The sequence below is a fragment of the Myotis myotis genome, unplaced genomic scaffold (genome assembly GCF_014108235.1).
Source record: "Myotis myotis isolate mMyoMyo1 unplaced genomic scaffold, mMyoMyo1.p scaffold_m19_p_49, whole genome shotgun sequence".
Taxonomy (NCBI): domain Eukaryota; kingdom Metazoa; phylum Chordata; class Mammalia; order Chiroptera; family Vespertilionidae; genus Myotis; species Myotis myotis.
Window position 1 is genome coordinate 534036 of NW_023416356.1, and position 23669 is coordinate 557704.

At 62.9% G+C, this 23669-nt stretch overlaps 1 protein-coding gene across 13 annotated transcripts in view; it reads left to right on the plus strand.

The window, feature by feature from the left end:
- Positions 1–23669, plus strand: part of FGFR2 (fibroblast growth factor receptor 2) — a 76938-nt gene that overhangs the window by 28543 nt on the left and 24726 nt on the right. For all 13 annotated transcript variants that reach the window (XM_036307625.1, XM_036307617.1, XM_036307619.1 and 10 more), the window contains 3 exons: positions 4662–4831; positions 13460–13583; positions 23377–23567. In XM_036307625.1, coding sequence (XP_036163518.1) covers positions 4662–4831; positions 13460–13583; positions 23377–23567 — 485 coding nt within the window. The remainder of the gene's footprint in view (positions 1–4661; positions 4832–13459; positions 13584–23376; positions 23568–23669) is intronic.

Genomic DNA, 23669 nt, shown 5'->3' on the forward strand with positions numbered 1-23669 from the left:
TTCAGAATGCGTCCCGGCTTCGGGCTTCGGAAGGTTCCGTGTACGTCAGCGTGGGAAGGCGTGACGTGGCCTTGTTCTGGGTCTGGACGGGTCCCCTGGCAGCAGATGAGGACACACGAGTGTCCGTCTTCGGGGAGCGAGTGTCCCCGCCTCCACCGTGTGGTCAGTGGTTGTTTCTGAGGAGCTCGAGGCTCTATTCTCGGGAAGATCACGATGGACACGGGGGTCAGGTGGGGAGCGAGGCCGCTGCAGCGAGATCCCTGCGGCGACGCGGCTCCTTCTGCCGCGTGAGGAGAGGCAAGGGGGTGTCTGTTTTGGTTCCATGCCTGTCGGGACCTGTGGCCGATGCCCGTGCCTGTGCCCGGGACCAAGGCCTTGTGTTTTGGATGTAACTCGGGGAAAGGAAGGTTCTTGGCCCGAGATCTCGAACTCCCGTTGGTGGTGGATCTGCTGACAACGGCGTAGACACCTTTGCTCTGATGGGGACCTTCACGTGGTGGCGATGATTCCTCGGTAAATGGTTCTTAGTTACGTTTACGTTTCTAAGAATGAAAACAACAAAACACAACCGCATTCCACAGGCTTCCTTAGACTCTGAAATTCTTCGTGAAACGAAACGCTCACCGCCCTTCTCCCACCACCAGCCGTCCTGCTGCCGCCTGAGGCTCCGCTGACGTCTCTTCTTCCGCAGGCTCCTCTGGGCACAGCCTCGCCAGCAATTGCAGGGTTTTCTTCTTTTCTTTTTTAAAATATATTTTTATTGACGTCAGAGAGGAAGAGAGAGGGAGGGAGAGAGAAACGTCAATGATGAGAGAGAATCATGGACCCGCTGCCTCCTGCACGCCCCCCACTGGGGATCGAGCCCGAAACCCGGGCCTGTGCCCTGACCGGGAATCGATCCCTGACCTCCTGGGTCATAGGTTGACGGTCAGCCCCTGAGCCACGCCAGTTAGGCACAGGATCCTGGGAGCTCCCACGGGGCAGCTGGTCGACCTCCCAGTGGCCTCTGGCATTTACTGGGGGTAACTGGCCTGATTCGTTTTAATGTTTTTCTTATTGAATGTCTCACTGTCAGCAAGTTCATTGTTTGAATGAGATTCCTCAACTAAAGCACCCCCCCCACCCCCATAATCACACCTCACTCCTATCTCGTGTTTTGTTGGAGTATTTCTCTTAGTTCATGGAAAACTGAAAACAGATGATGGTGGGGCGGGGCCTCCGGGACAGCCCTCCACGCAGGCGCAAAGCCCTCAGATGTCGCGATTAGTGATAGGTTTAAAGGCCCTGATTATAGACTTAGGCACAGGCCTCCGTGGAGCTTTAGGGAGTTTGGGAGACTTAATCTAGGGGCTGAAACGGGCTGTGTTTCTTTTATTTTTGCATCAATAAAAATGCAGTTGGCAGTCACCAGTGCCCACAGCGCACGTAAATCTTGAACTTCTGACTCAGTTACCATGGGAGAGTTCAGAGGGCGGCCGGGGGGTGGGGAGGGCACTGCTCGGGGAGCCGGAGACTGGGCGGCCCCGGCCCGGCCTCTCGCCGGGTGACCTTGATCAAATCACTCACCCGCTGGTGGCACTGACCACGTCAGCCGTGGGCCAGATGGTCCCGAGGCCGCCTGTGGACGGTGGTAACACGATGCCCTGTTTTCCTTTAAACTCTGGGCTGGCGTCTCTCTCTTTGGTTTCGGGGAGACAGAGGCCGTAGCCCTTCGATGTCAGTCTGGGACGCGTCGGGATTGGGTGGGGCAGTGCAGCCTGTGTTTCTCGTTGCATTTAAATTACAGGCTCAGAGTGAGGCCTCCAGTCCTCCCACTTGTTGACAGAATCAGTGTCTGCCTGGGATAGAGGTGCTGGGAGGGAGGGTAGCGCCGGGAGGGGCCAAACCAACATGCACTCTACTCCCTCCTTTCAACACTTGTCCTTCTGGTTCATATGTTGGTCCATCCATCCATCCCTGCCTCCATCCACCCACCCATCCATCCACCCCTCCATCCATCCATCCATCCTCCTTCCATCCGTCCACCTTTCCATCCATCCATCCTTTCATCCATCCCTCATCCCTCATCCCTCCATCCCTCCATTCATCCCTTCATCCATCTCTCCATCTATCCCTCCCTCTCCCTCCTGCCTCCCCCCCTCCATCTGATACTCCACAGGCTAAAGTCAACTCAAGTCGTACCTGCCCTGCTCTGCTCTTGCCGCCGGCAGACATCGGGAGGAGTGGTTTTTAGTTTGGAAACAGCTGGTGATGGGAACTCGTGTGGATGACAGAGGGGCCCGGGGAGGGTGGCGCCCTTTGCTGGGGTGCAGGTGTGGAGAAGCCTGCGCGGAGGGGACCGGAGGGGAGCTCCTGTGGGGGTGGTGAGGAGCCTCTGGGTAACCAGCCCCGTCTCGAGAGAGGCTGCCGTGGAGTCAGGCTCTGCATTGTTACTACATGGAGTGACTGTCGTGCAGAAGCCACGCTGGGCAGGTGGATGCACCTCTGCGGTCTCGCGGTTCCTTTAAGCTCCTTGTTAGTGTTTCGTGCCCGGGGGCCTCGTTCTGCAGCCACAGATTCCATCGGAGATCGGAGATCGAGAGGTCGAGAGGTCAGAGCCGAGGGGCCGTGCCTGTCGTCCGGGCCAACTGGATGCAGTAGAACCATTCGTTGTGCCGTCGGGGTTCGTCTCACAGCCCCTCCTCTTGGCTCCCACCCAGCCCCACCGTCCGCAGGCTCCGCCAGGGGGGTGTGCGGCGCGGACGCCTGCATTTCCCTCGAGCAGCGCGACGCAGACCCAGGCTGAGGAGTAAACACCTGTCCTGAGCGCCTGCCTGGGCATCTCCGGTTCGCAGGTCATGAGTTACCGTCTCAGATGAAAGTCATGAGCGTGTCCCCAGCCTCGGAGAGGAGGCTCCCTGGTCGAGGGGCGGGCCGGCAGCCTGTCCGTTTCTCACCCGCTGCCCTGTGTTTGGGGAGCCCTGGCTCCTCCCTGCGCCCAGGCCGCTGACATGGTGAGGCCGGAAGAGTTAGCAGAGGACACGGGCCTTCTCCTACACGTAATCGTGTCTCTCACCTCCAGGTTTTGTGGGCTTCCCCAAAGCCAGCTTGTCCTGGAAGAGCCGTTGTCAAATAAGAAAATAATTCCTCCCTTCGGCATCGGGCTCATTAAAGCCTCCTTGAGGCCCAGCCAGTGCGGCTCAGTGGTTGTGCGTCAACCCGTGAACCAGGAGGTCAGGGTTCGGTTCCCAGTCAGCGGGCTCCATCCCCAGTGGGGGGCGTGCAGGAGGCATCCGATTCATGATTCTCTCCCGTCATTGATGCTTCGATCTCTCTCTCCCTTCCTCTCTGACATCAATAAAAAAATATTAAAAAAAATCCCTGAGCTGCCGTCTTCAAGGGAGGCCTCATGACCTCCGCACCCACCGGAGGGGGCGGGCGTCCCGGGCACAGGGAGCCTCGGAAACGGCTCGACTGCCCTTTCTGTTGAGTCACGGCTTACCGGGTCCGGGGGAGAGAGAATGTGAGTCCAGGGTTCGAGCCTGTGGTGACGTGTTGAGGAGGTGCCGCCACCGTGGGTCTGCGCCTTTCGCGGGGAGGGGGCAGCAGGCGCCCAGCTGGCTGCACGGCGGCCGTGTGTCTGGTCTGCACGGGCCCCGCTCTCAGGTGCAGCCGTGGCGATGGAAGGGCCCCCCGGGGAGTGGCCACCTGCCAGGACGCCCCCGGGCTCTTTCCCCTCGTCCCTCAGTCGCTCCTCAGGTGCCACCACAAAGGTCCTGCCGCCAGGCTGCCCGCCAGGCCCCTGGGTGATGCCCGTGTGGGCGCAGCCCCCGGCCGCTCAGCCCAGCAAGGGAGGCACGGAGCCCCCTCCCAGCGCCTCTGTGAGAGTCCCCTGGGTGGCGTTTTCGGGAGCATCACAGTCCTGCCCGGGACGGGGCAGCCCTACCTGCTGGTTCCTTTATGTGGGAGGAGAGGACGTTCCCAGGGGCCCGCTCGGCTGGGGCCGCGCTGCCTGTGGGCCCCTCCGTCCAGGTCTAGGAGTTCGCGTGAGCAGGCTTTGTGGTCACTCACAGAGCCACACGGAGCGGCCCCGAGGGTGCGGCCCTGAGGGTGTGGCTCCTGAAGGTGAGGCCCCCGAGGGTGAGGCCCCCGAGGGCTGCCTTCCTCAGGTCAGGTTGTAATCGCTTTGTGCTCCTCACGGTCGGTGGCTGAGCCGTTGTCGGTGGCGCGAGGGTTGGCGGCGGGGACGCCGTGACTCTGGGCAGAGAATACGTCCCACTTTCGGCAAATTTACAAACCCCCCACCTCCTCGAGTTTAAAACCGCCCCCGAGGACTTGGAGGGGACAGCTTTACAGATCACGGTCCCCGCCGCTGCCTGCTGAGCGGCCAGCTCGACGTGGAGGGAGAATTGTGCCTCTCACGTCCGTGTTTCTCTCTGTCTCGCCCTCTCCCCTCCGCTCTCGCTAAAAGCCAACGGGAAGCATCCTGGGTGAGGGTTCACCGAAAAATAGAAACCAGGAAACCCACGCGCCCTCTCCGGCGACCTCAGCTGGTCTCTCCTAACGTGGCTCTCGCCCCCGCTTCGCCAGCCTCCGCCCGCGCACGCACGGCAATGACCGCGCCCACGGGGGCGAGCGGAGGGGAGAGGCTGCCGCCCACACTGTCCCGTGTGTTCCCACAGGAGCGCCCTACTGGACCAGCACCGAGAAGATGGAGAAGCGGCTGCACGCCGTGCCCGCCGCCAACACCGTCAAGTTCCGCTGCCCGGCCGGCGGGAACCCCACGCCCACCATGCGGTGGCTGAAGAACGGGAAGGAGTTCAGGCAGGAGCACCGCATCGGAGGGTATAAGGTACGGCGCGCTCTCCACATGGGGGGGAGGGGTCTCGCGCTGTTTTTAATTATTCGTTTTGTGGGGCGCCGGGAGCTCACGGGAACGGGCGGGAACGGGAAGAAGCTGCGCCATCGTCACGGGTAGTTTCCGTGTTTGCTGCCGTGAGCCCGGCCGCGCCTGCAATTCCGAAGGGCAGCCCCGTTCGCGCTGTGCGTCACGGGAAGCGAGTGTAGCAGCGGAAGGGCCGAAAGTTGAGAGTCTGTTTCCTACACGCTTTATGGTCTCTAAACCCAGACTGCGGCCGACGGGCTGGGCGTAAGCACAGTTCCTGGGCGCGAGCAGGGCTGCGTGAGCCTGGACGGGGCCTGGCGCGCGGACTGTCCCGCAGGAAGGGCGGCGACCTGCTGTCCTCTGTCCTCGAGGACTCGGCCCCTCACCCCTGGCTGTGTGCAGTGAGTCTTGCCCTCGCGCCCCAGGGTGCAGTGGACAGCCGTCCCTGGAAGGTGCCTGTAGAGGCCGCCAGGCCCCCGCCCGTCCGTTCAGCAAGTGGTGCCTGGGCACCGTCCCGGGCGCCGGGTGAAGCTCAGGCCCAGCTCGCGGGGACTCCTGGTCAGAGGTGCGCGGCCCTGGGCCCTGCAGGAGGCGTGATGTCGGCTCTTGGGGAGACGCGGGGCAGGGAGACGAGGATCCCAGCTGAGCCTGGAGGAAGGGTAGCTCAGAGTGAGCGATGCATAATCTCCAAGTTATTCCGTATAGAGAGGGAGGACTTTCAAGTGTATGGTGCCCGGCCGGCGGGGCTCAGGGGCTGAGCATCAACCTAGGAACCAGGAGGTCACGGTTCGATTCCTGACCAGGCACAGGCCGGGGTTGTGCCCTGTGGGACGGGGCGTGCTGGCTGGCAGGGCCCAGGGGGCGTTTCGTGCTGGGCTGGGCCTTCTCCCGGGGCAGAGGCTGTGGCCGGCGGGGTGAGCGGCCTGGGGGTCACCCCGTCGAAGGCAGAGGCAGTCGGCCTGGGTGCAGTTGGGGCTTTGCCACAGAGGAGTTGGACGTTCCGCGTCGGGGAGCGGAAACAGACCCCACGGGGCCCCGGAGGCTGCTGGGACTGGCCAGGGGGAGACGGAGACCTCCATCCCCTGGGGAACGTGGTCCCCGAGAGCATGAGTCCCCCTCGCAGTTAGGCCCGCCCCAGGCCTGTGCCCATCCGGGAGGGAGGCCGTGGCCGCCCGAGATCCATGCAAATGTCTGTTTCTCTGAGAGTGAGCAGGTCGATGGTCGTCGTGAACATGGGTCCCTCCAGCTGGAAACCGGCCTCGAGCGTCACCGCGATGGAGGCTCCTTCACAGGCTGAGCGTTCGTGGACCCGGAACAGTTATTACACTTCAGTGCGGCCGAGCCCGCGGCGCCCGAGGTCATTAACAGACGGCTCCGTCCCCAGCTCACTCCTGGGCGATGCTCAGGCACCGAGGGCGAGGGCGTCCTCAGAGCCATCGCTCACGCCACGCGCCGGCCGCACGAGAACGAGAGAGGCCACAGGACGCCGCCTCTGGGGAAAAGACAACATAAAACAACACTTTCTTTTTTTAAAGGTTTTCTAATTGGCTTTTCTAGAGAGAGAGGAAGGCAGAGGGGCAGAGAGAAACATCTACGTGAGAAACGTCCATCGCTGCCCCCACACACCCTCCTCCAGGGCCCGAGCCGCACCTGGGCCTGCGCCCTGATGGCATCGGCTGCTGAGCCACACCCACTGGGCAGGTCTTGAGATTCTCAGAGTTAAATTCAAAAGGCAGGTGGTGCCCGGCTGGCACTCTGCCCCCGGTTCCTCTCCGAGCATCTGCAGGGCACGGCCGTCCGTGCTCACGCCCGCGTCCCGGGAGATCGGGGCTGGGAGCGGAGGGGAGGGGAGCTCTCGCGCCCTGAGGACCCGGCTCGCCCAGCCCTGCTCCGCGGGCACCTCCTGCAAAGCAAACGTCTTGGTGTTTAAGGTTAAAGGGGTGTTGGCTCCCATCTGCAGCCATAAGAGCCCAGCCCTCGACACGTGTCACCCCGTTCACGCACACGCGTCCCGGAGGGGTGGCCTGGGGCCCCCGGGGGCGTGGCCGGGCCGCGGGCGTTTGTTCGTCCTGGCAGCACTTGGTCTGTGTTGCGCTGCGGTTCGTGGGGCGCTGTGGTGATGGCCGAGGTTGAGGGGGGCTGTCCCTGTGCACCGGCCGGTGGTGGAGGGGAGCCGGCGTGTTTGTTGGCACAGCCGCCTGGCGCGCAGCCTGCGTGTCTCCCGGCTCCTGCGAGTTTGCCTCTGCTTATCGCACACCTGGCTCTTGGGAAATGTCTGGGCTTTGTGTGCCACGGGGAAGCCAAACTTTGACCTTTCACCTTTGTGTTTTGGTGTCATTATCCTAAACGAAACCCGCATTCCCAGTTGTCCCCTGGAGGTAGCTGGGGGAGGGGGTGACGGGCGCCTGGGAGGATCCAGGAGATGAGGATTCCGAAAACCTGTCTGAGCCGCCTCTTGTCTCCGTGGCGACGGGTGTGGGGTGCTTGCGGAATCCGGTTTCTGTCTCACAGGGCGAGGGTTCGGGCTCCAGTGGCTTTGTTCAGCCTCGAAGTGTCAGTCCTGAGAGCCTGGAGCTAGCCAGGTCTGCAGCCCCGTCCGCTCCGTCTGCTCCTGCAGATGAACCGCAGGGAACGATTCCACGGAGATTGGGCCACGGGCAGGGGCGGGGAGAGGCGCACGTGTTGGCTGCTGCAGGGTCCCTCGTCCCTGTGGCTCAAGTTTCTGCCAGGCGACAGGTCTGCAGGACAGTAATGCAGGCGAGGGAGGCGGGGGGGGGGGGCGAGGAGGGGGGAGCCGGGGGGCCGGGAGGCCGGGGAGGCGGGGAGGGGGCACGGGAGGCCCAAGAAGCTGGTTCACGTCATTTATTTTTGGGGTGTGTGTGTGCACGTGTGTGCGCAAGATTCCTGTTTAAATTTGAAAAGTGAAGAGGAGAAGAAAGTAATATTTGTAACCCTACCATTTCGTTATGTAAACTGTTGCTAACCATTTAGTACCTTTTCTTCCTGGTTTTAGCCGTGTGTATATGGCCGTGCACATGGATCCAGGCTTCTGCACACCCGTGGGGCTGTGCACGCGTGTAACTTGACACAGGGGGTCAGGAGTGTTCATGTTTGTATTCAGCCACTGGTTTTCCATTTATCAATAACGTGATATCTCACCAGGTGGGAACATACGAATGCCTCATTTTAAAAAATATATTTTGTATTGATTTCAGGGAAGAGCAGAGAGGAAGGGAGAGAGACAGAAACGTCAATGATGAGAGGGAATCACGGATCGGCTGCCTCCTGCACGCCCCATACTGGGGATGGAGCCCACAACCCGGGCCTGTGCCCTGACCAGGAATTGAACTGGGACCCCCTGGTTCATAGGTCGGCACTCACCACTGAGCCATGCTGGCTGGGCACAAAGGCCTCGTCTTTGATGACAGTTTGCATCTCCTCCTCCGTGCGCAAAGCTGCTGTGCCCGCCTGGGCCCAAACTGGCAGGAAAACCAGAGAGCCGGGGGCTTCAGACAGAACGTTGGTGAGGAGTGTACGTTTTTGTGGGAACGGCTACACTGACTTGGGGTGTGGAAACAGAATATTGAGAAAACAGCACAGCCCTGGCCGGGGCGGCTCAGTGGAGAGAGTCGGCCTGCAGACTGAAGGGTCCCGGGTTCGATTCCGGTCAAGGGCCCGTCCTTGGTTGCAGGCTCGATCCCTGGCCCCGGTCGGGGTGCGTACAGGAGGCAGCCAACCCATGTGTGTCTCGCATCGATGTTTCTCTCTGTCTCCTGCCTCCCCTGGCCTCTCTCTAAAAATCAATGGAAAAATGTCCTTGAGTGAATTAACAACAACCAAAAACAAAACTCCCGAAAGCCCACAAAACACCCCCCAAGTCCGCGTGCCTCCGCTCCCCGCCTTCAGGGAGTTACTGTTCGTAGCTTCTCGTGAAGCCACGACTGTTGGGGGGACCCCTCCCGCATGACCACGCAGCCCCCCTGCTGGTGGCCGAGGGCACCACGTGGGCAGTGCCACGGCGCGTGGGTCTGGGTTGGTGTGTGAGGCGTGGCGGGAGCTGCAGGTGGAGGCCAGACATCGCCCCGTGGGGCAGCGTTGACCCAGCACCGGGGTTTCTGTGGGGCAGAGCCCGGGGTCAGTGTGCGTCTCGTGCTGAAAGCGCTGATCCGTGTGAACGTATGATTTTATAATACCTGTGGCGTCTCCAGGAAGTTGGTGTCAGGGCCGGCGCCGTGAGCAGGGATCGCCACGGCCCGGGAGACGGGCTGCCCTGGGGCCGGGTTAGCCGTGGCCGTGGCCTGCCGGCCGCAGGTGTGCCTCCCGCCTGTTGGGGTTCAGCTCCGTTGGGAACACGCCGTGTGCCCAGCCTGGACCCCGGCTCTGGAAAGACATCAGCGGGTTGGACGGGGTCCAGAAATGGGCCTTGGCCACGATTAAGGGCTCACGGGAGCGACATCTGAGCAGGGGCTCAGAGACCTGTGTTTACAGCAGGGCCCTGTGCGGGATTACGGGCTCGGTGACGCCGGGCCTGTGGCTTCACCCCGAGTCGCCCTCCCCAGGGCTGGCTGCTCAGAGCCGGGGGAGTCCCCTCCCTGGCACCCCGAGAGCTTTGGGGGAGGGCAGGTCTCGTTGGGGCCGTTCGCCGGGAGCTGAGCCAGGGCGCTGGCCCTGCTGCCTCATGCTCTGGGCCGACAGCTCCAGGTCAGCAGCCAGGGGCTGGGATTTAGGCAGAGTTTTATTTTTATTTATTTATTTTTTAAAAAATATTTTTATTGATTTCAGAGAGGCAGGGAAAGAGAGAAAAACATCAATGACCAGAGAGAATCATGGGTCGGCTGCCTCCTGCATGCCCCACACGGGGGATCGAGCCCGCAACCCGGGCCTGTGCCCCAACTAGGAATGGAACCCTGACCTCCTGGTTCCTAGGTCGACGCTCGGCCCCTGAGCCCCACCGGCCGAGCTGGGTCGTTTCAATTGTCCTGGGAAAGTCGGCGCCGCCTCTTCTCCGTCAGAGCAGCCGCAGTGCTTCCTGCAGGAGGTGCCGGCAGCCTGGGAGGGACCTCGCCTCTCGCTGTGGTCCGGCTGCAAGGCTGTGGCCCAGCCGGGACCCGAGGGGGGTGTCCCCCAGCCCAGAGCACAGACCTGCTCGGCTGTTGGTCCGAGGCCTCCGGATCCGTTTCACTGCGTTCGCGTCACCTGCGGGTGAGCGTGCCTGTCCGTCATCAGCCCCGTGAGGTGGTGCCCCGGGCAGTGTCCTCGGCCAGGCAGGGGCGGGGCTCCGTGACCGGCGGCTCGGACCCCGTCTGTGTGCGTTGCTGGTGGTTTTGTGGAGAAGAGTCCAGCCTTCGGCGAGGAAGTGGGGAGAAGGGGACCCTCGTGCCGTGCGCTGCTGGGGGGGACGCAGGCTGCCAGCCCCTGGGAAGCAGCACGGCGTCTCCTCAGAAAATGGAACGTGGCACTGCCCTCTGACCCAGCGACCCCCCTTCCGGGACGGCATCCTGGAATCTGAAACCCCATCAGAACGAACATGTGCGCCCCATGCTCATCGCAGCACCATGTACAAGAGCTGAGATCTGGAAACAGCCGAGTGCCCGTCAGCAGACGCGTGGGTAAGAGCTGTGGAGAGTCACACCGTGGAATGCTGTGCAGCTGCAAAGAGGAGGATCCCTTACCCTTGGGGGCAGCCTGCAGGGACCTGGGGAGCATGACGCTGAGTGAAATAAGCCAGTGAGAGAAAGACAAGTGTCCCAGGATCTCACTCGTATGTGGAATCTAATGAACAACATAAACTGATGAACAAAAGTAGATCCAGAGACATGGAAGCAGCGAACGGACTGCGGAACTGCAGCGAGAGGGCGGGGGAGGGTGGGTGGAGAGAGATCAACCACAGACCTTGTGTGCACAACCCATGGGGCCAGGCAGTAGGGCTATGGGGGCGGCTATAAGGGGTCAGTGGGGGAAGGGGACACCTGTAACCCTTTCAACAATAAAGATTAAAAGATAATTTTAAAATTTCTAAAGGATGGTTAAAGTAGTAAATTTTGTTATATATAGTTACCATAGTTTTAAAAAATAATAACATACCAAAACTCATTGAATTGTACAACTTCAATGGCTGATTCATATGGTATGTTAATTTATATTTCAATAAAGCTGTTATTAAAAGAGAAAAACAAACAAAACCCTCGCCGGTTTGGCTCAGTGGATAGCGTGTTGGCCTGCAGACTGCAAGGTCCTGGGTTCGATTTTGGTCAAGGGCACAGGCCCGGGTTGCGAGCTCCATCCCCAGTAGGGGGTGTGCAGGAGGCAGCCGGTCAATGGGTGATTCTCTCTCATGGTAGATGCTTCTATCTCCCTCTCCCTCTCCCTTCCTCTCTGAAATCAATGAGAGTCTATTTAAAAAAAAAAAAAAAAAGGCAGAGTCCAGCCTTCAGCCCCTGGTCCTTCCTAAGACTTGGTGGTGAGCGGATCTTCCTTTTGACCTCGGCGTCAGTGCATGCAGCAGTGGCGTGTGCAGCGTGGCGCGTGCAGCAGTGGCGTGTGCAGCGTGGCGTGTGCAGCAGTGGCGTGTGCAGCGTGGCGCGTGCAGCAGTGGCGTGTGCAGCGTGGCGTGTGCAGCAGTGGCGTGTGGAGCATGGCGTGTACAGCGTGGCGCGTGCAGCGTGGCGCGTGCAGCAGTGGTGTGTACAGCGTGGCGCGTGCAGCGTGGCGCGTGCAGCGTGGTGTGTGCAGCGCTGACCCTGCGTGAGAAGCGTCCTCGGGTGGCAGTGCCCTCAGAGCCGCACCCCGGCTGCCGCTGCCTCTCTAAGCCGACAGCCCTGACACGGGAGGCGGATGAGCTGACTGTGCCCTCCGGCCCAGCCCTAACCTGCCCGTGGCTCCTGTGGGTCTGCGGGTGTGGCCCCGCGTCAGTGACGGAGGCAGGACATGTGTCCATGTTCGGGGGCCACGCAGGCCAGTCCCCATTCCTGAAAGAAGGGGTGAGAGGAGCCGCCTGCAGTTATCTTCCTGCCGTTCCTCCACCGTCCCTGGTCCCAGGCTCAGCGCCGATGTGGGAGGGAGAGACGCTGTGGGAGGGAGAGACGCTGTGGGAGGGAGAGACGCTGTGGGAGGGAGAGACGATGGAGGGAGAGACGATGTGGGAGGGAGAGACGATGTGGGAGGGAGAGACGTGCTGGAGCCTGATCTGGGGGTGCCCTGGGTCCTTGTGAGTCTGTTCATGTGTGTGAAAGCGGGGGGAGCAGCAGGGAGCAGTCTGTTTGCATGTGGACGCCCGTGGGCAGGAGCGTGGCGACGTGCTTCCCACGTGTGTCGTCTCTGAGGCTCTCGGGGTGTGGGCTGCGGGGTGTGGGCCGCGGGGAGTGAGCCGTGGGGAGTGAGCAGTGGGGAGTGAGCTGCGGGGTGTGGGGAGTGGGCCACGGGGTGTGAGCCACGGGGAGTGGGCCGCGGGAAGTGGGCCGCGGGGTGTGGGCCACGGGGTGTGAGCCACGGGGAGTGGGCCGCGGGGAGTGGGCCGCGGGAAGTGGGCCACGGGGTGTGGGCCACGGGGAGTGGGCCACGGGGAGTGGGCCACGGGAAGTGGGCCACGGGGAGTGGGCCGCGGGGAGTGGGCCGCGGGGTGTGGGCCACGGGGTGTGGGCCGCGGGGTGTGGGCCGCGGGGTGTGGGCCGCGGGGAGTGGGCCGCGGGGAGTGGGCCGCGGGAAGTGGGCCACGGGGTGTGGGCCACGGGGTGTGAGCCACGGGGAGTGGGCCACGGGGTGTGAGCCACAGGGAGTGGGCCACGGGGAGTGGACTGCGAGTGCCTCAGGCGCTACGGCTTCGGCTCCGGGTTTGGATTCTGTGTCTGTTTCTCAGGAGCAGGAGCATCTCTTCCGCTCTCGCCAGCGAGGAGAGCGGAATGTTCTGGAGGCTTCCAGACCCCGTTCGGGGACGTGGGGGAAATGGGAGGCCTGGGGGAGCCGCATCAGCGGAGGGAGGGGGCTCAGGGCCGTGCCTGGTGTGCAGGTGGCTCGGGGGCCCTGGACGCTTCCTGGGTGCCCTGGGGCCGAGCGGGTGGGCCAGCTGGGGGTGCACTGTCCCTGGGCACAGGCACTGCAGGTGGCGCTCGGGGCCCCGACTCAGGGGGCCCTCGGACCTGTGACAGTGACTCATGCCCACACGCCTGGGCGTCCGAACACACGTGTCCGCTGCTCACCATTCACCACCGCGACCGTTGCTCCCGTTTGTCACCGTCTGCGTGCTCGCATGAGGGCAGTTAGAATTCAGGAGATGCTTTTTCTTTTGTCTAATATATTTTTACTGATTCCAGAGAGGGAGGGAGAGGGAGAGAGAGAAACATCCATGATGAGAGGATCATGGACTGGCTGCCTCCTGCACGCCCCACACTGAGGTTGGAGCCCACAACCAGGCCTGTGCCCCGACCGGGAATCGCACCCTGACCTCCTGGTTCCTCGCCGGCCGGGCAGCTTCAGGAGATCCTGACCTTCCTCAACCCCCCCCGCCACCCCCCCCGACTACTTGAATCTAGAACCCAGTGCCGGGCGCTCTGTGCTGAGGCCACGGACTCGCTGACCGCCTCCGCTCTGCCCCTGCAGGTGCGCAGCCAGCACTGGAGCCTGATCATGGAGAGCGTGGTCCCTTCCGACAAAGGCAACTACACCTGCGTGGTGGAGAACGCGGGCGGCTCCATCAACCACACCTACCACCTCGACGTCGTGGGTGAGTCGCTCCCCGGCTGCGGGCGGGGCTCTCGCTCTTCCTGAACCCGAGCCGTCACCCGGGGCGGGCTCTCCTGTCGGGGGACGGGGCCTGTTTCCTTCTGAGTCCGGTTTCGTGCGTTTTGCGTGCGGCTCTCGGCCGAGCGTCGCCCCGTACGAGACGGACCTGGTGTGAAAACGGCCCACGCGCCCGGGCTGAGCTCGCTCTGAAAAACGCCGGCTGTGAGGGGAGGGGACAGGGACGCTGCAGGAGAAACGTGTTTTCTTTTATTTTTATACATATTTTTATTGATTTCAGAGAGGACGGGAGGGGGAGGGAGAAAGAGGAACAATGATGAGAGAGAACCATGGATCTGCTGCCTCCTGCAGGTCCCCACTGGGGACCGAGCCCACAACCCGGGCCTGTGCCCTGACCGGGAATGAACCCTGACCTCCTGGTTCCTAGGTCGACGCTCACCACTGAGCAACGCTGGCCAGGCTCAGTCCCTTCTGATCAAAGTGCTATTTTAATGAAATGTCTTCAGACCGCGTGGCCTGTTGTCCGGGGAGCTCCCATTTCTCCCGCTGTGCCTGTGCGGGGCTTTGCCGTCAGTGACGGAGAACGGGTGTTCCTCTGCGTGAGCACCCACAGCGTGGAGCACGGGGCGATGGGACCGGCCTCCTGCCGTGGGGACGCGGGCTGGGTGTCCCTTTCTTGGTAGAAGCCGTGTTTTCCGTCTCGTCGTCCCTCCTGACTCTCACTGTCGCCACCTGCCCGGGGTCCTGCGTTGGGCTCATCAGGCTGTCCCTCCAAGCGATGGGCAGGGTGCTGACAGCTGCTGAGGCCTCACCCAGAGCCCCCCTGGACTCATGTCGTCAAAGGGCTTTTCCCGTTGTGACGCCTCGAACCTGCGCCCACCCCCTCATGTGTAGAACAGACACCCCCCCAAGAGGGAGACCCCCGGTCTTGGACTTGCCCCGAGAGCCATGAAGAACTCCCCGAAGCTGATGAACCACGTGACATAGATTTGGGTAATTGACGTTTTGGGTTAACTGAGAAGTGAACAGAAAACCGTTCTGATTTTCTATCGAGTGAACGTCAGTTAAGTCCATAAGACACTGCCTTCGAAAGCATCGTGCGGCCGTTATTTCCGTGTCAGTCTTCAGGGAGGAAGGAGGAGCCGTTGAACATTTCACTGTTCTGTCGGCCTGCGGTACCCGGGTCCGGTGATGTTCACAGGAGGCTGAGCCTGGAGCTCTGTTTCCTCACAGAGACATTTATGGGGCGAGTCTGGACAGCATCTCCGTGTTCAGATATTCGCTGAACCCTCACGTGTGAGAGGAGAGGGGCGGACGTTCATTTTGGTGTTCGTGTCCCGTCCACGGAGAGCTCAGAGGGCCTGGGGCTTGGATTCCACTCGGGGGCAACACGTTCTAAATGCCTCCCCCCGAGCATGAGCCGGTCACTGTGGGGCGAGAACGAGGTGCTGGGCGGTTTGGGGGGATCGCGGCTCTGCGGGGACCGGCTGGGGTGCCCACGGGTGGGTGGGGGGGGGCCGTTCCAGGCGTGGGGAGCCCCGGCCTGGCCACCCCAGCCAGCGCAGCCGTGGGCTGAGTTAAGTGGAACATCGAGAAGCCCTCCCCCGCCGCCCTCAGGGGAGGCTCTGGGGCCGCGCGTCTCCGAGGCCTTGAGCGGAGGCCCGGGTTGAGCGGCTGCTGAGTCTGAGCTGTGTGGCTCCCGCGGCTCCCGGCCAGGGGTCCAAGGGTGCGGAGTGCGGGGCGCCGAGCCTGCGGGGTCACGCGGGAAAGGCCCGATGATGTCACCGCACCGGCCAGGAGCTCGCCTGGCGCGTCGTAGGCCAAGAAAAGCACCAATGACGTGAGCACGGAGCCGCCAAGGGGCCTCGTGTCGACGCACTGGGCGGCAGCCGGTCCTCCGGGCACCTCGGCTCCTGGGCACACGGATTGAGGCCCGCACGGGGACAGGCTGGTGCCCGCGGGTCCGCGCTGAGTGCGTGGCTGTGTGATCACGGCCCCTCACACAGGAAATGAGGCTGAACCAGGGAGAGCGCACATTCTCCGAGGTTTTTATTTATTTTTATTGTTTTAAAATATATTCTTATTGATGTCAGAGAGGATGGGAGAGGGAGAGAGAAACATCAGGGATGGGAGAATCGTGGATCGGCTGCCTCCTGTACGTCCCCCACTGGGGATGGGTCCTGCCACCTGGGCCTGTGCCGTGACCAGGAATCGAACCCTGACCTCCTGGTTCATGGGTGACGCTTACACGGAGCCGCACCGCTGGGTGGTGTTTGGTTTGCTGCTGTGCCTTGGAGGTCGTGGTGCAGACGTGACGAAGCCTCAGGCGGGGGACCTTGTGATGGAAGTTCTTCCTCAGCAAAGGCATCCCCGTCCCCGTCCTGCAGGTGACATCTGTGTCCTGCGGGCGACGTCCGTGTCCTGGCATGAAATGGCCGTGTTGTGTGTGAGGAGCTGCTCCATTAGGAGCTCGCGGGATCCTCGCTAATCGGCGCCGTTCCTTCCAGCCGCTCGCTTGCAAGGGGAAGTGGGCGGGAGGTTCCCATCTCGGGGATTGGGGTGACAGCACACGGCTCCCCGCGGAGAGGGGCTCCGGGCTGTGAGCCTGGCCCTCGCGTGTCCGTGGGGGGGGGGGGTTGGGAGGGCTGCCGCTCAGGGCTGTGCCCTCGGATCCGTCCTTTAACGTTTGGGTTCAGGATCCTTATGTCTCGAAAGCAAAGGCGCTGGGACTCAGTAGTGTTAGAAAAAGGCCCCCTGCCTGGCCGGTGGCTCAGTGGTTGAGCGTCGACCTAGGAACCAGGAGGTCAGGGTTCGATTCCCAGTCAGGGCCCAGGCCCAGGTTGCGGGCTTGATCCCCAGTGGGGGGCGTGCAGGAGCCCCCGGCCCTCAGGTGTGCGTGCGGGAGGAGGGGCCTGCGGGGGGAGGGGGTGGCACTGGCACGGAGCGGGCAGCCCGTCCGCAGGGAGAAGGAGAAGTTGCGTAAATTGCGTCCCGGCTGCCTCTGCCCCGGGAGACAAAGGCCCCAGTGTGATCCCCGAGCTGAACGTTGGAGCCTCTCTTGGAACAAAGTAGCAGTTAAGTAAACGAGGAAGTGGTGACCTGTTTTTGTTTTTTTTTAAATATGTTTTTACTGATCTCAGAGGAAGGGAGAGGGAGAGAGAGAAACATCCATGAGGAGAGAGAATCAAGGCTCGGCTGCCTCCTGCACGCCCCCTGGCCTGCGCGCCGCCTGGGAACCGGATCGTGACCTCCTGGTTCACGGCTGACGCTCAGCCCCTGAGCCCGCCGGCCGGGCGCGCCTGGTCACCCCAGCCTGGCCTCTGGGGAGGGAGACGGCCCGGGAGCCAGGCCTGAGAACCCGGCTTCAGCCTGCCCGTGGGCGCAGCCGCAGATCCCGCGAGGCCGGGAACGCCTCCGTCCTTACGGCGAGGCCTTCAGCGGGCGGCTGGGCTCCTTGGGCCCCGAGGGCCGTGGTGCCTCCCTCTACCCGCGCCTCACGGGGCCCCGTTCAGTTCACGCGACAGAGGCAGCCACCGCCTGTCCTGGGGCAGGAAAGGCCGGGCTGGGCCGGAGAAGGAATCTGGTGGTTCTCCCTCGCCCTCCAGCCACGCGGGGCTCCTCTCTGCAGCCCCTCGAGCTGCGAAGCCACGGCCGGGTTAGGGGGCGGGATCCAACGTTGGTTTGACGCAAGGACAGGTCGGCAGGCCTCTCCTCGCTCCGTGGGTGGACGGGCGCCTGGGAGGGAGGCGGGCTGGTGCCGGATCCACGCGGGGCGCGCGGCGATCGGACTGCCCGGTGGGGAGAGCCGCCGGGAGTCGGCGCTTCGCGGCCGTGTGTTTCGGGGAGAAGTCGTTAGGAGACCGCTGTCGGCGGAAACCAGCCACCGGGGCCGGGGCCTGGCAGTTCACGGTGTCACTTCAGAGCCTGGTCCCCTCCCGGCCCCGGGTGCGTGGTCGCCCCGCCCGCACACCAGGCTCTCCGCGTGGGGCGGCGTGGGGCCTGTCATGTCCGAGCCGACGCTCAGATCTTCGCAAGCAAACCTGTTCCTGCCTCCGACGGCACGTTACAGCGTCTCAGCGGCCAGTTCACCAGGCTTATTCCCTGTCACTGGGCATTTCTCTCTCTCTGCCTCTCTCTCTCTCTCTCTCTCTCTCTCTCTCTCTCTCTCTCTCTCTCTCTCTCTCCAGGACTTGAGAGTGAATCAGTCCCGATATTTAGACTCCTAGCAGCTGGGCCTCCTGCTTTAGCAAAGTGGCTTCACTGGAGCCCTTGACAGGGATTGAGGGGGGACGGGGAGAGAGGGGGCGTGGTGAGGGGGGCCACGGGGAGGGAGGGGGTGCCAGGATTGAGGGGGCGCGGGGAGAGAGGGTCACGAGGAGGGAGGGGGCGCGGGGAGGGGGGGTCACGAGGAGGGAGGGGGCGCGGGGAGGGGGGTTGCGAGGAGGGAGGGGGCGCGAGGAGAGATGGGGTGCAGGGAGGGGGCGCGGGGAGGGGGGCCGCGGGGAGAGCGCTGTTCCCAGCCCTCGGCCTGCTCCCTCTGTGTGTAGTCGGTGGAACCTCATTCCAGCCGAGCAGCCAACTGTCCCATCGCGGCCGCGCCCTCGGCTGCTTCCCCGCCGCCTCCGTCTGGAATTCACACGGGGCCTCGGAGCCTCTGCTCCCACCCCCTCGGGCCACGGCCCCGCATCTGACCCCGCGGAGCCCAGAACCTTCCTGTTTCAATAACCACAGGAGAGACGCGGGGGAGGCGCCCGTCGGCCCATCCGTCGGCCACGTACTCACCCCGCGCCCTGTCGGGAGGAAGCCGCTTTCCGTAACATCTGGGCGGCGAGCACGCGGAGCAGGGCCTCCCCTGACCCCGTGGATCCTGGTGGAGACGGTGGGATGCTTGTTTCTGGGAGAGGGACGAGGGGCGAGCGAGCTGCGGCTTCTCCTCGGCCGGAGAGGACTCCCGAGCAATCTTCCTTCCTCCTCCCTCCCCTCCCCTCCCCTCCCCTCCCCTCCCCTCCCCTCCCCTCCCCTCCCCTCCCCTCCCTTCCCTTCCCTTCCCCTTTCCTTCCCCTTTCCTTCCCTCCCCTCCCCTCCCCTCCCCTCCCCTCCCCTCCCCTTCCCTTCCCTTCCCCTTCCCTTCCCGTTCCCTTCCCGTTCCCTTCCCCTTCCCTTCCCTTCCCTCCTCTCCCCTTCCCTTCCCTTCCCTTCCCCTTCCCTTCCCGTTCCCTTCACCTTCCCTTCCCTTCCCTCCCCTCCCCTTCCCTTCCCTTCCCCTTCCCTTCCCTTCCCTCCCCTCCCCTTCCCTTCCCTTCCCTTCCCCTTCCCTTCCCTTCCCCTTCCCCTCCCCTCCCCTTCCCTTCCCCTTCCCTTCCCTTCCCCTTCCCTTCCCTTCCCTCCCTCCCTCCCTCCCTCCCTCCCCTCCCCTTCCCTTCCCTTCCCTTCCCTTCCCTTCCCTTCCCTTCCCTTCCCTTCCCTTCCCTTCCCTTCCCTCCCCTTCCCTTCCCCTTCCCTTCCCTCCCCTCCCTTTCCTTCCCTTCCCCTTCCCTTCCCTCCCCTCCCCTCCCCTCCCCTCCCTTCCCCTTCCCTCCCCTCCCCTCCCCCTCCCCTTCCCCTTTCCTTCCCCTTTCCTTCCCCTTCCCTTCCCCTTCCCTTCCCTCCCCTCCCTTCCCCTTCCCTCCCCTCCCCTCCCCTCCCCTCCCCTCCCCTCCCCTCCCCTCCCCTCCCCTCCCCTCCCCTTCCTTTCCTTTCCTTCCTTCCTCTTTGTTGTTGTTAATCCTTATCCCAGGATATTTTTCCATTGATTTTTAGAGAGAGGAGAAGGGAGAGGGACAGAGAGAGAAACATCGATGTGAGAGAGACACTCGATCGGTTGCCTCCTGCAAGCACCCTGACCAGGGCCGGGGAACCTGCAACCGAGGCACATGCCCTTGACCAGAATCGAACCCGGGACCCTTCAGTCCGCGGGCCTCTGCTCTATCCACTGAGCCACACCGGCCAGAGCCCCTGACCAGCCTTTCTATCGGCTGCCCCACAGCATTGCAGACGGAGGGGTCCGTCCTGCTCAGGGCCTTGTGGGGTCCTGGGGGCACCTGAGCTGCTGGAGGACCTCCGTGCCCCGTCCCTGCCCTGTGCCCAGCTGTGGGGGCCGCCTGCCCTGCTCGTGTCTGCGGGACCTGCTGCCCGGCCGCTCCCCCAGCTGCTGGCTGCTCCCGGCGTTCACCCCGGTTTTTCGGAAGTTAGAACGGGAGCCGGTTGCAGTCCTCCCCGGGGAGTGATCGCCGGTGGAGGGTCTGATGGCGCCCGGCGGGAGGTGCCGGGGGCGTGGGGGAGGGGGGGAGGCGCCCGTGCAGATGCTGGCACCCGGGACCTTGTCCAAGACGTTCGGGGCAGAGAGCGAGGTTGCAACGGAAATCAAAGCCTGATGTGGAGAAACGAAACCCAAGGCCTCCTGGCTGTTTGGAAACATTCCCTCCGGGCTCGCCCTCTCCCAAGGCGCTGTCGGGCTGGGCGCGGGCAGGTTCCCGCCACAGAGGGTCCGCTCACCTCTCTGGGCCCCACGTGAGAAAGGCCGGGGGGGGGGGGGGTGTTTGCAGAAGCGAGGGGAGTGGAGAGGCTGGGGGGGTGTTTGCAGAAGCGAGGGGAGTGGAGAGGCTGGGGGGGTGTTTGCAGAAGCGAGGGGAGTGGAGAGGCTGGGGGGGTGTTTGCAGAAGCGAGGGGAGTGGAGAGGCTGGGGGGGTGTTTGCAGAAGTGAGGGGAGTGGAGAGGCTGGGGGGGTGTTTGCAGAAGCGAGGGGAGTGGAGAGGCTGCGGCGCGAGTGAGCCGCCGGCACGCTGTCCTGAGCGAGAGCAGCACGACCCGACGCGGTGTTTTTTAAAGAAACAGCCGGGAGAGCCGTCACTTCATCGCGGAGCCCGCGGCCCGCAGACCACAGCCAACAGCACCGGGCCCTGGCGCGGGCCTGCCGGCTGCCCGGTGAGTCAGCGCCCGCCGCGGCCTGGCGCGGCCGGGGGTGCCGGGCCCATGAAAGCGCCCATTGTTCCCGGCCGGGCCGGGCGCCGCGCACAATGTTTGCTTGTGAAAAGATTTATGAGAAAAAGCGTGTGTAAGGGAGACGAGGGGCTGAGGTTCCGCTGACCTGGCTGACGGACGTGTAAGACTTTAGCGTCCCTTTGTGTCTCAGCGTCAGTGTTTAGGGCCGCGGTAAACATTGGCCCTCAAACACCCAAACAGGGCGCAGAGGTGGAAAACCGAGCCCCCCGCACGTCTCGGTGGGAGGGAGGGAGGCCACCGCCCCACAGGGGACAGGTGCGAGGAGGTGGGTTTACGCTCGGCTGGCCGTCTCCAGCCCGGAGGTGGGTGTGCGTGGACGTAGCTCTGGGGCCGGGCCGGGTCGGGGTTCCCCGACCTCCACCCCCGCCAGCCGTGAGCGGGTCCCCGTGGCGCCAGCCGCTGCCAGGCCTGCCCGGGAGGCTCACCACCACCACCACCACCGGTCACCTCCACCGCGACGCTGTTGGCCAGAGCGGGGGGGTGTCTGCGGGTGCTGGAGGGGCTCCCAGCTTTGCAACCTGCTGCCCCCCCAGTTTAGGAGCCTCGTGTTCTGGGTCCTCGGCGCAGCCTGTCTGGGGGATGATATTGGGGCAAACGAGTGACTTCTTGGGGGGGCTCAGCAGCCTGTTTCCATGGGGAAACGCGGGCAGGTGCCTGAGACGTGCTGGCAGGTCCTGGCACGCGTGTGCTGAGAGGAACCTCTCGTGCACTTTCTTTTTTTTTAAGGTTTTTATTTATTTGTTTGTAAATATGTTTTTATGGATTTTTTTAGAGAGAGAGGAAGGGAGAGGGAGAGAGAGGTAGAAACATCTATGAGAGAGAAACATCACGGGCCGGCTGCCTCCTGCACGCCCCACACTGGGCACCAATCCCGCAACCCGGGCCTGTGCCCCGGCCGGGAATCGAGCCGGCGACCTCCGGTTTCTGGGTCGACGCTCAACCGCTGAGCCACACTGGCCAGGTGTTTAAAAGTTTTCACACACTAGCAGCTTGCTCTTGTCCAACAGCCTGCACTCAATGACGTTTTAGTCAGAACGGCTCAGAGGGAGAGGCTGAGAGCCCCTCGTTCAATGTCTGCTCCCAGCCGGGCCCAGGGCCCTGACGCCTGGGGAGGCCCCGGGCGGGACCGCCTGTCCCGCGGCAGCTGTGTGAGTGGCGGTGAGAGACAGGGTGCCCCCCTGGGGGAGGGAGGCAGGGGAGGCTGCTCCCTGCAGGTGGCGGGGGGTGGGGTGGGGTGGGGTGGGGTGGAGGGGGCAGTACCTACGGACAGTGGGGCTGGGTGTGTGGTGGCTCTCGACTCGGGTGCCACGGAGGGAGGTCCAGTGAGTTTGTCATCCCAGTGCCTGTGGCCAAGACTCCCAGCAGGCGGGCCTGTCACCGCTTCTTGGGGACCCTTGTGTTCAGATGCTCACCCACCTCTGAGTGGGAGAGGGGGCTCTCCAGGCCCGAGACAGGAGGGGTGTCCTTGTTGATAACCTTTTCCCTAGAGACGTGAGGCAAGGGAGATGGGAGCGGCTGCCAGCCCCCCCTGGATGGGGCCTCTTTTAAGACAGTCGAGCCCGGCCGGTGTGGCTCAGGGGCTGAGCATCGACCTAGGAACCAGGAGGTCAGGGTTCCATTCCGGTCAGGGCACAGGCCCGGGTTGTGGGCTCGATCCCCAGTGCGGGGCGTGCAGGAGGCAGCCGACCCGTGATTCTCTCTCATCACTGATGATCCTCTCTCTTTCTCCCTCTCCCTCCCTCTCTCTGAAATCGATAAAAAGATATTTTTACAAGAAAATAAATAAGACAGTGTAAGCCCTGCCCAGCCGTGGCGCTGGTGTCTCTTCACGGTGTGCTGCTTTCCGGTGCCACCTCTGAGTGAGCCAGGGCGCGGGGCAGTGACGGCGAACCTTCTGAGCTCGGCGTGCCAGCATTTTGAAAAACCCTAACTCAACTCTGGTGCCGTGTCACACATAGAAATTTTTTGATATTTGCAACCACAGTAAAACAAAGACTTGTATTTTTGATATTTATTTTATATATTTAAATACCATTGAACACAGAAAAATCAACCAAAACAGTGAGTTCGCGTGTCAGAGGTTCGCCATCTCGTACTTGCTGTGCATCTGCCCTTGGACACAGCAGCACCTCATGTTCACCAAGGAAGCGGCTGGAGGAATAAAGGGCGCGAATGGAGGACGTTCCAGCGCCAGGAGAGAACACCATTCGTGCCTTCAGTGTGGCCGTGACCCTGGGCTTCAGCTTTTTGTTTGTTTTCTTTAAAAACAAGCGAGGAAGGTCTTCTCAGAGCGTCTTGGGGATGTGTGGGGTGACCCGTGTGTGGGCCATTTCAGAATCGGGGTGGCGGGACAGTGGTCACCTGCCCATGATGTTGGGCTCACGCTCGAGGTGCGCGTCCGACATTGCCCCGTGGGATGGGGGATGGGTACCTGTGCCCTGGCCGGGCGCCTCTCGTCGTCACGGTAAACGCAGCCCCTTGTTCCTTGGGTGGCCGCGGACAGCCAACAGCCTTCAGCCTAACAAGCTCTTTTCTCCGTGCTCTGAGCGCGTCTCCTTTGCACGAGGGCCGCCCTCTCGCCGCGCCCGTGAAGCCCCTTTTGTTCAGGGTTGGGGGGCCCTGTGATTTCCAGGGACTCGGCCAGCAGACTTGAGACCTTTCTGGCTCCAGTTCACAGGCAGCCGTCTGGGCAGCACAACTTACTTACCCGTCTCTCCCCTCCCATCCCCCCCCAGAGCGGTCCCCGCACCGGCCCATCCTCCAGGCCGGGCTGCCCGCCAACGCCTCCACGGTGGTCGGGGGCGACGTGGAGTTCGTCTGCAAAGTGTACAGCGACGCCCAGCCCCACATCCAGTGGATCAAGCACGTGGAGAAGAACGGCAGCAAGTACGGGCCGGATGGGCTGCCCTACCTCAAGGTGCTGAAGGTGAGGGCTCCTGCGGCCGGGGCCGCCCCACGGGCCTGGAGGGCCCGGCCACGGTGCTTGGGTTTCCTGTTGAATTTGAGGCATGATTCTCCTGTCGGGCCA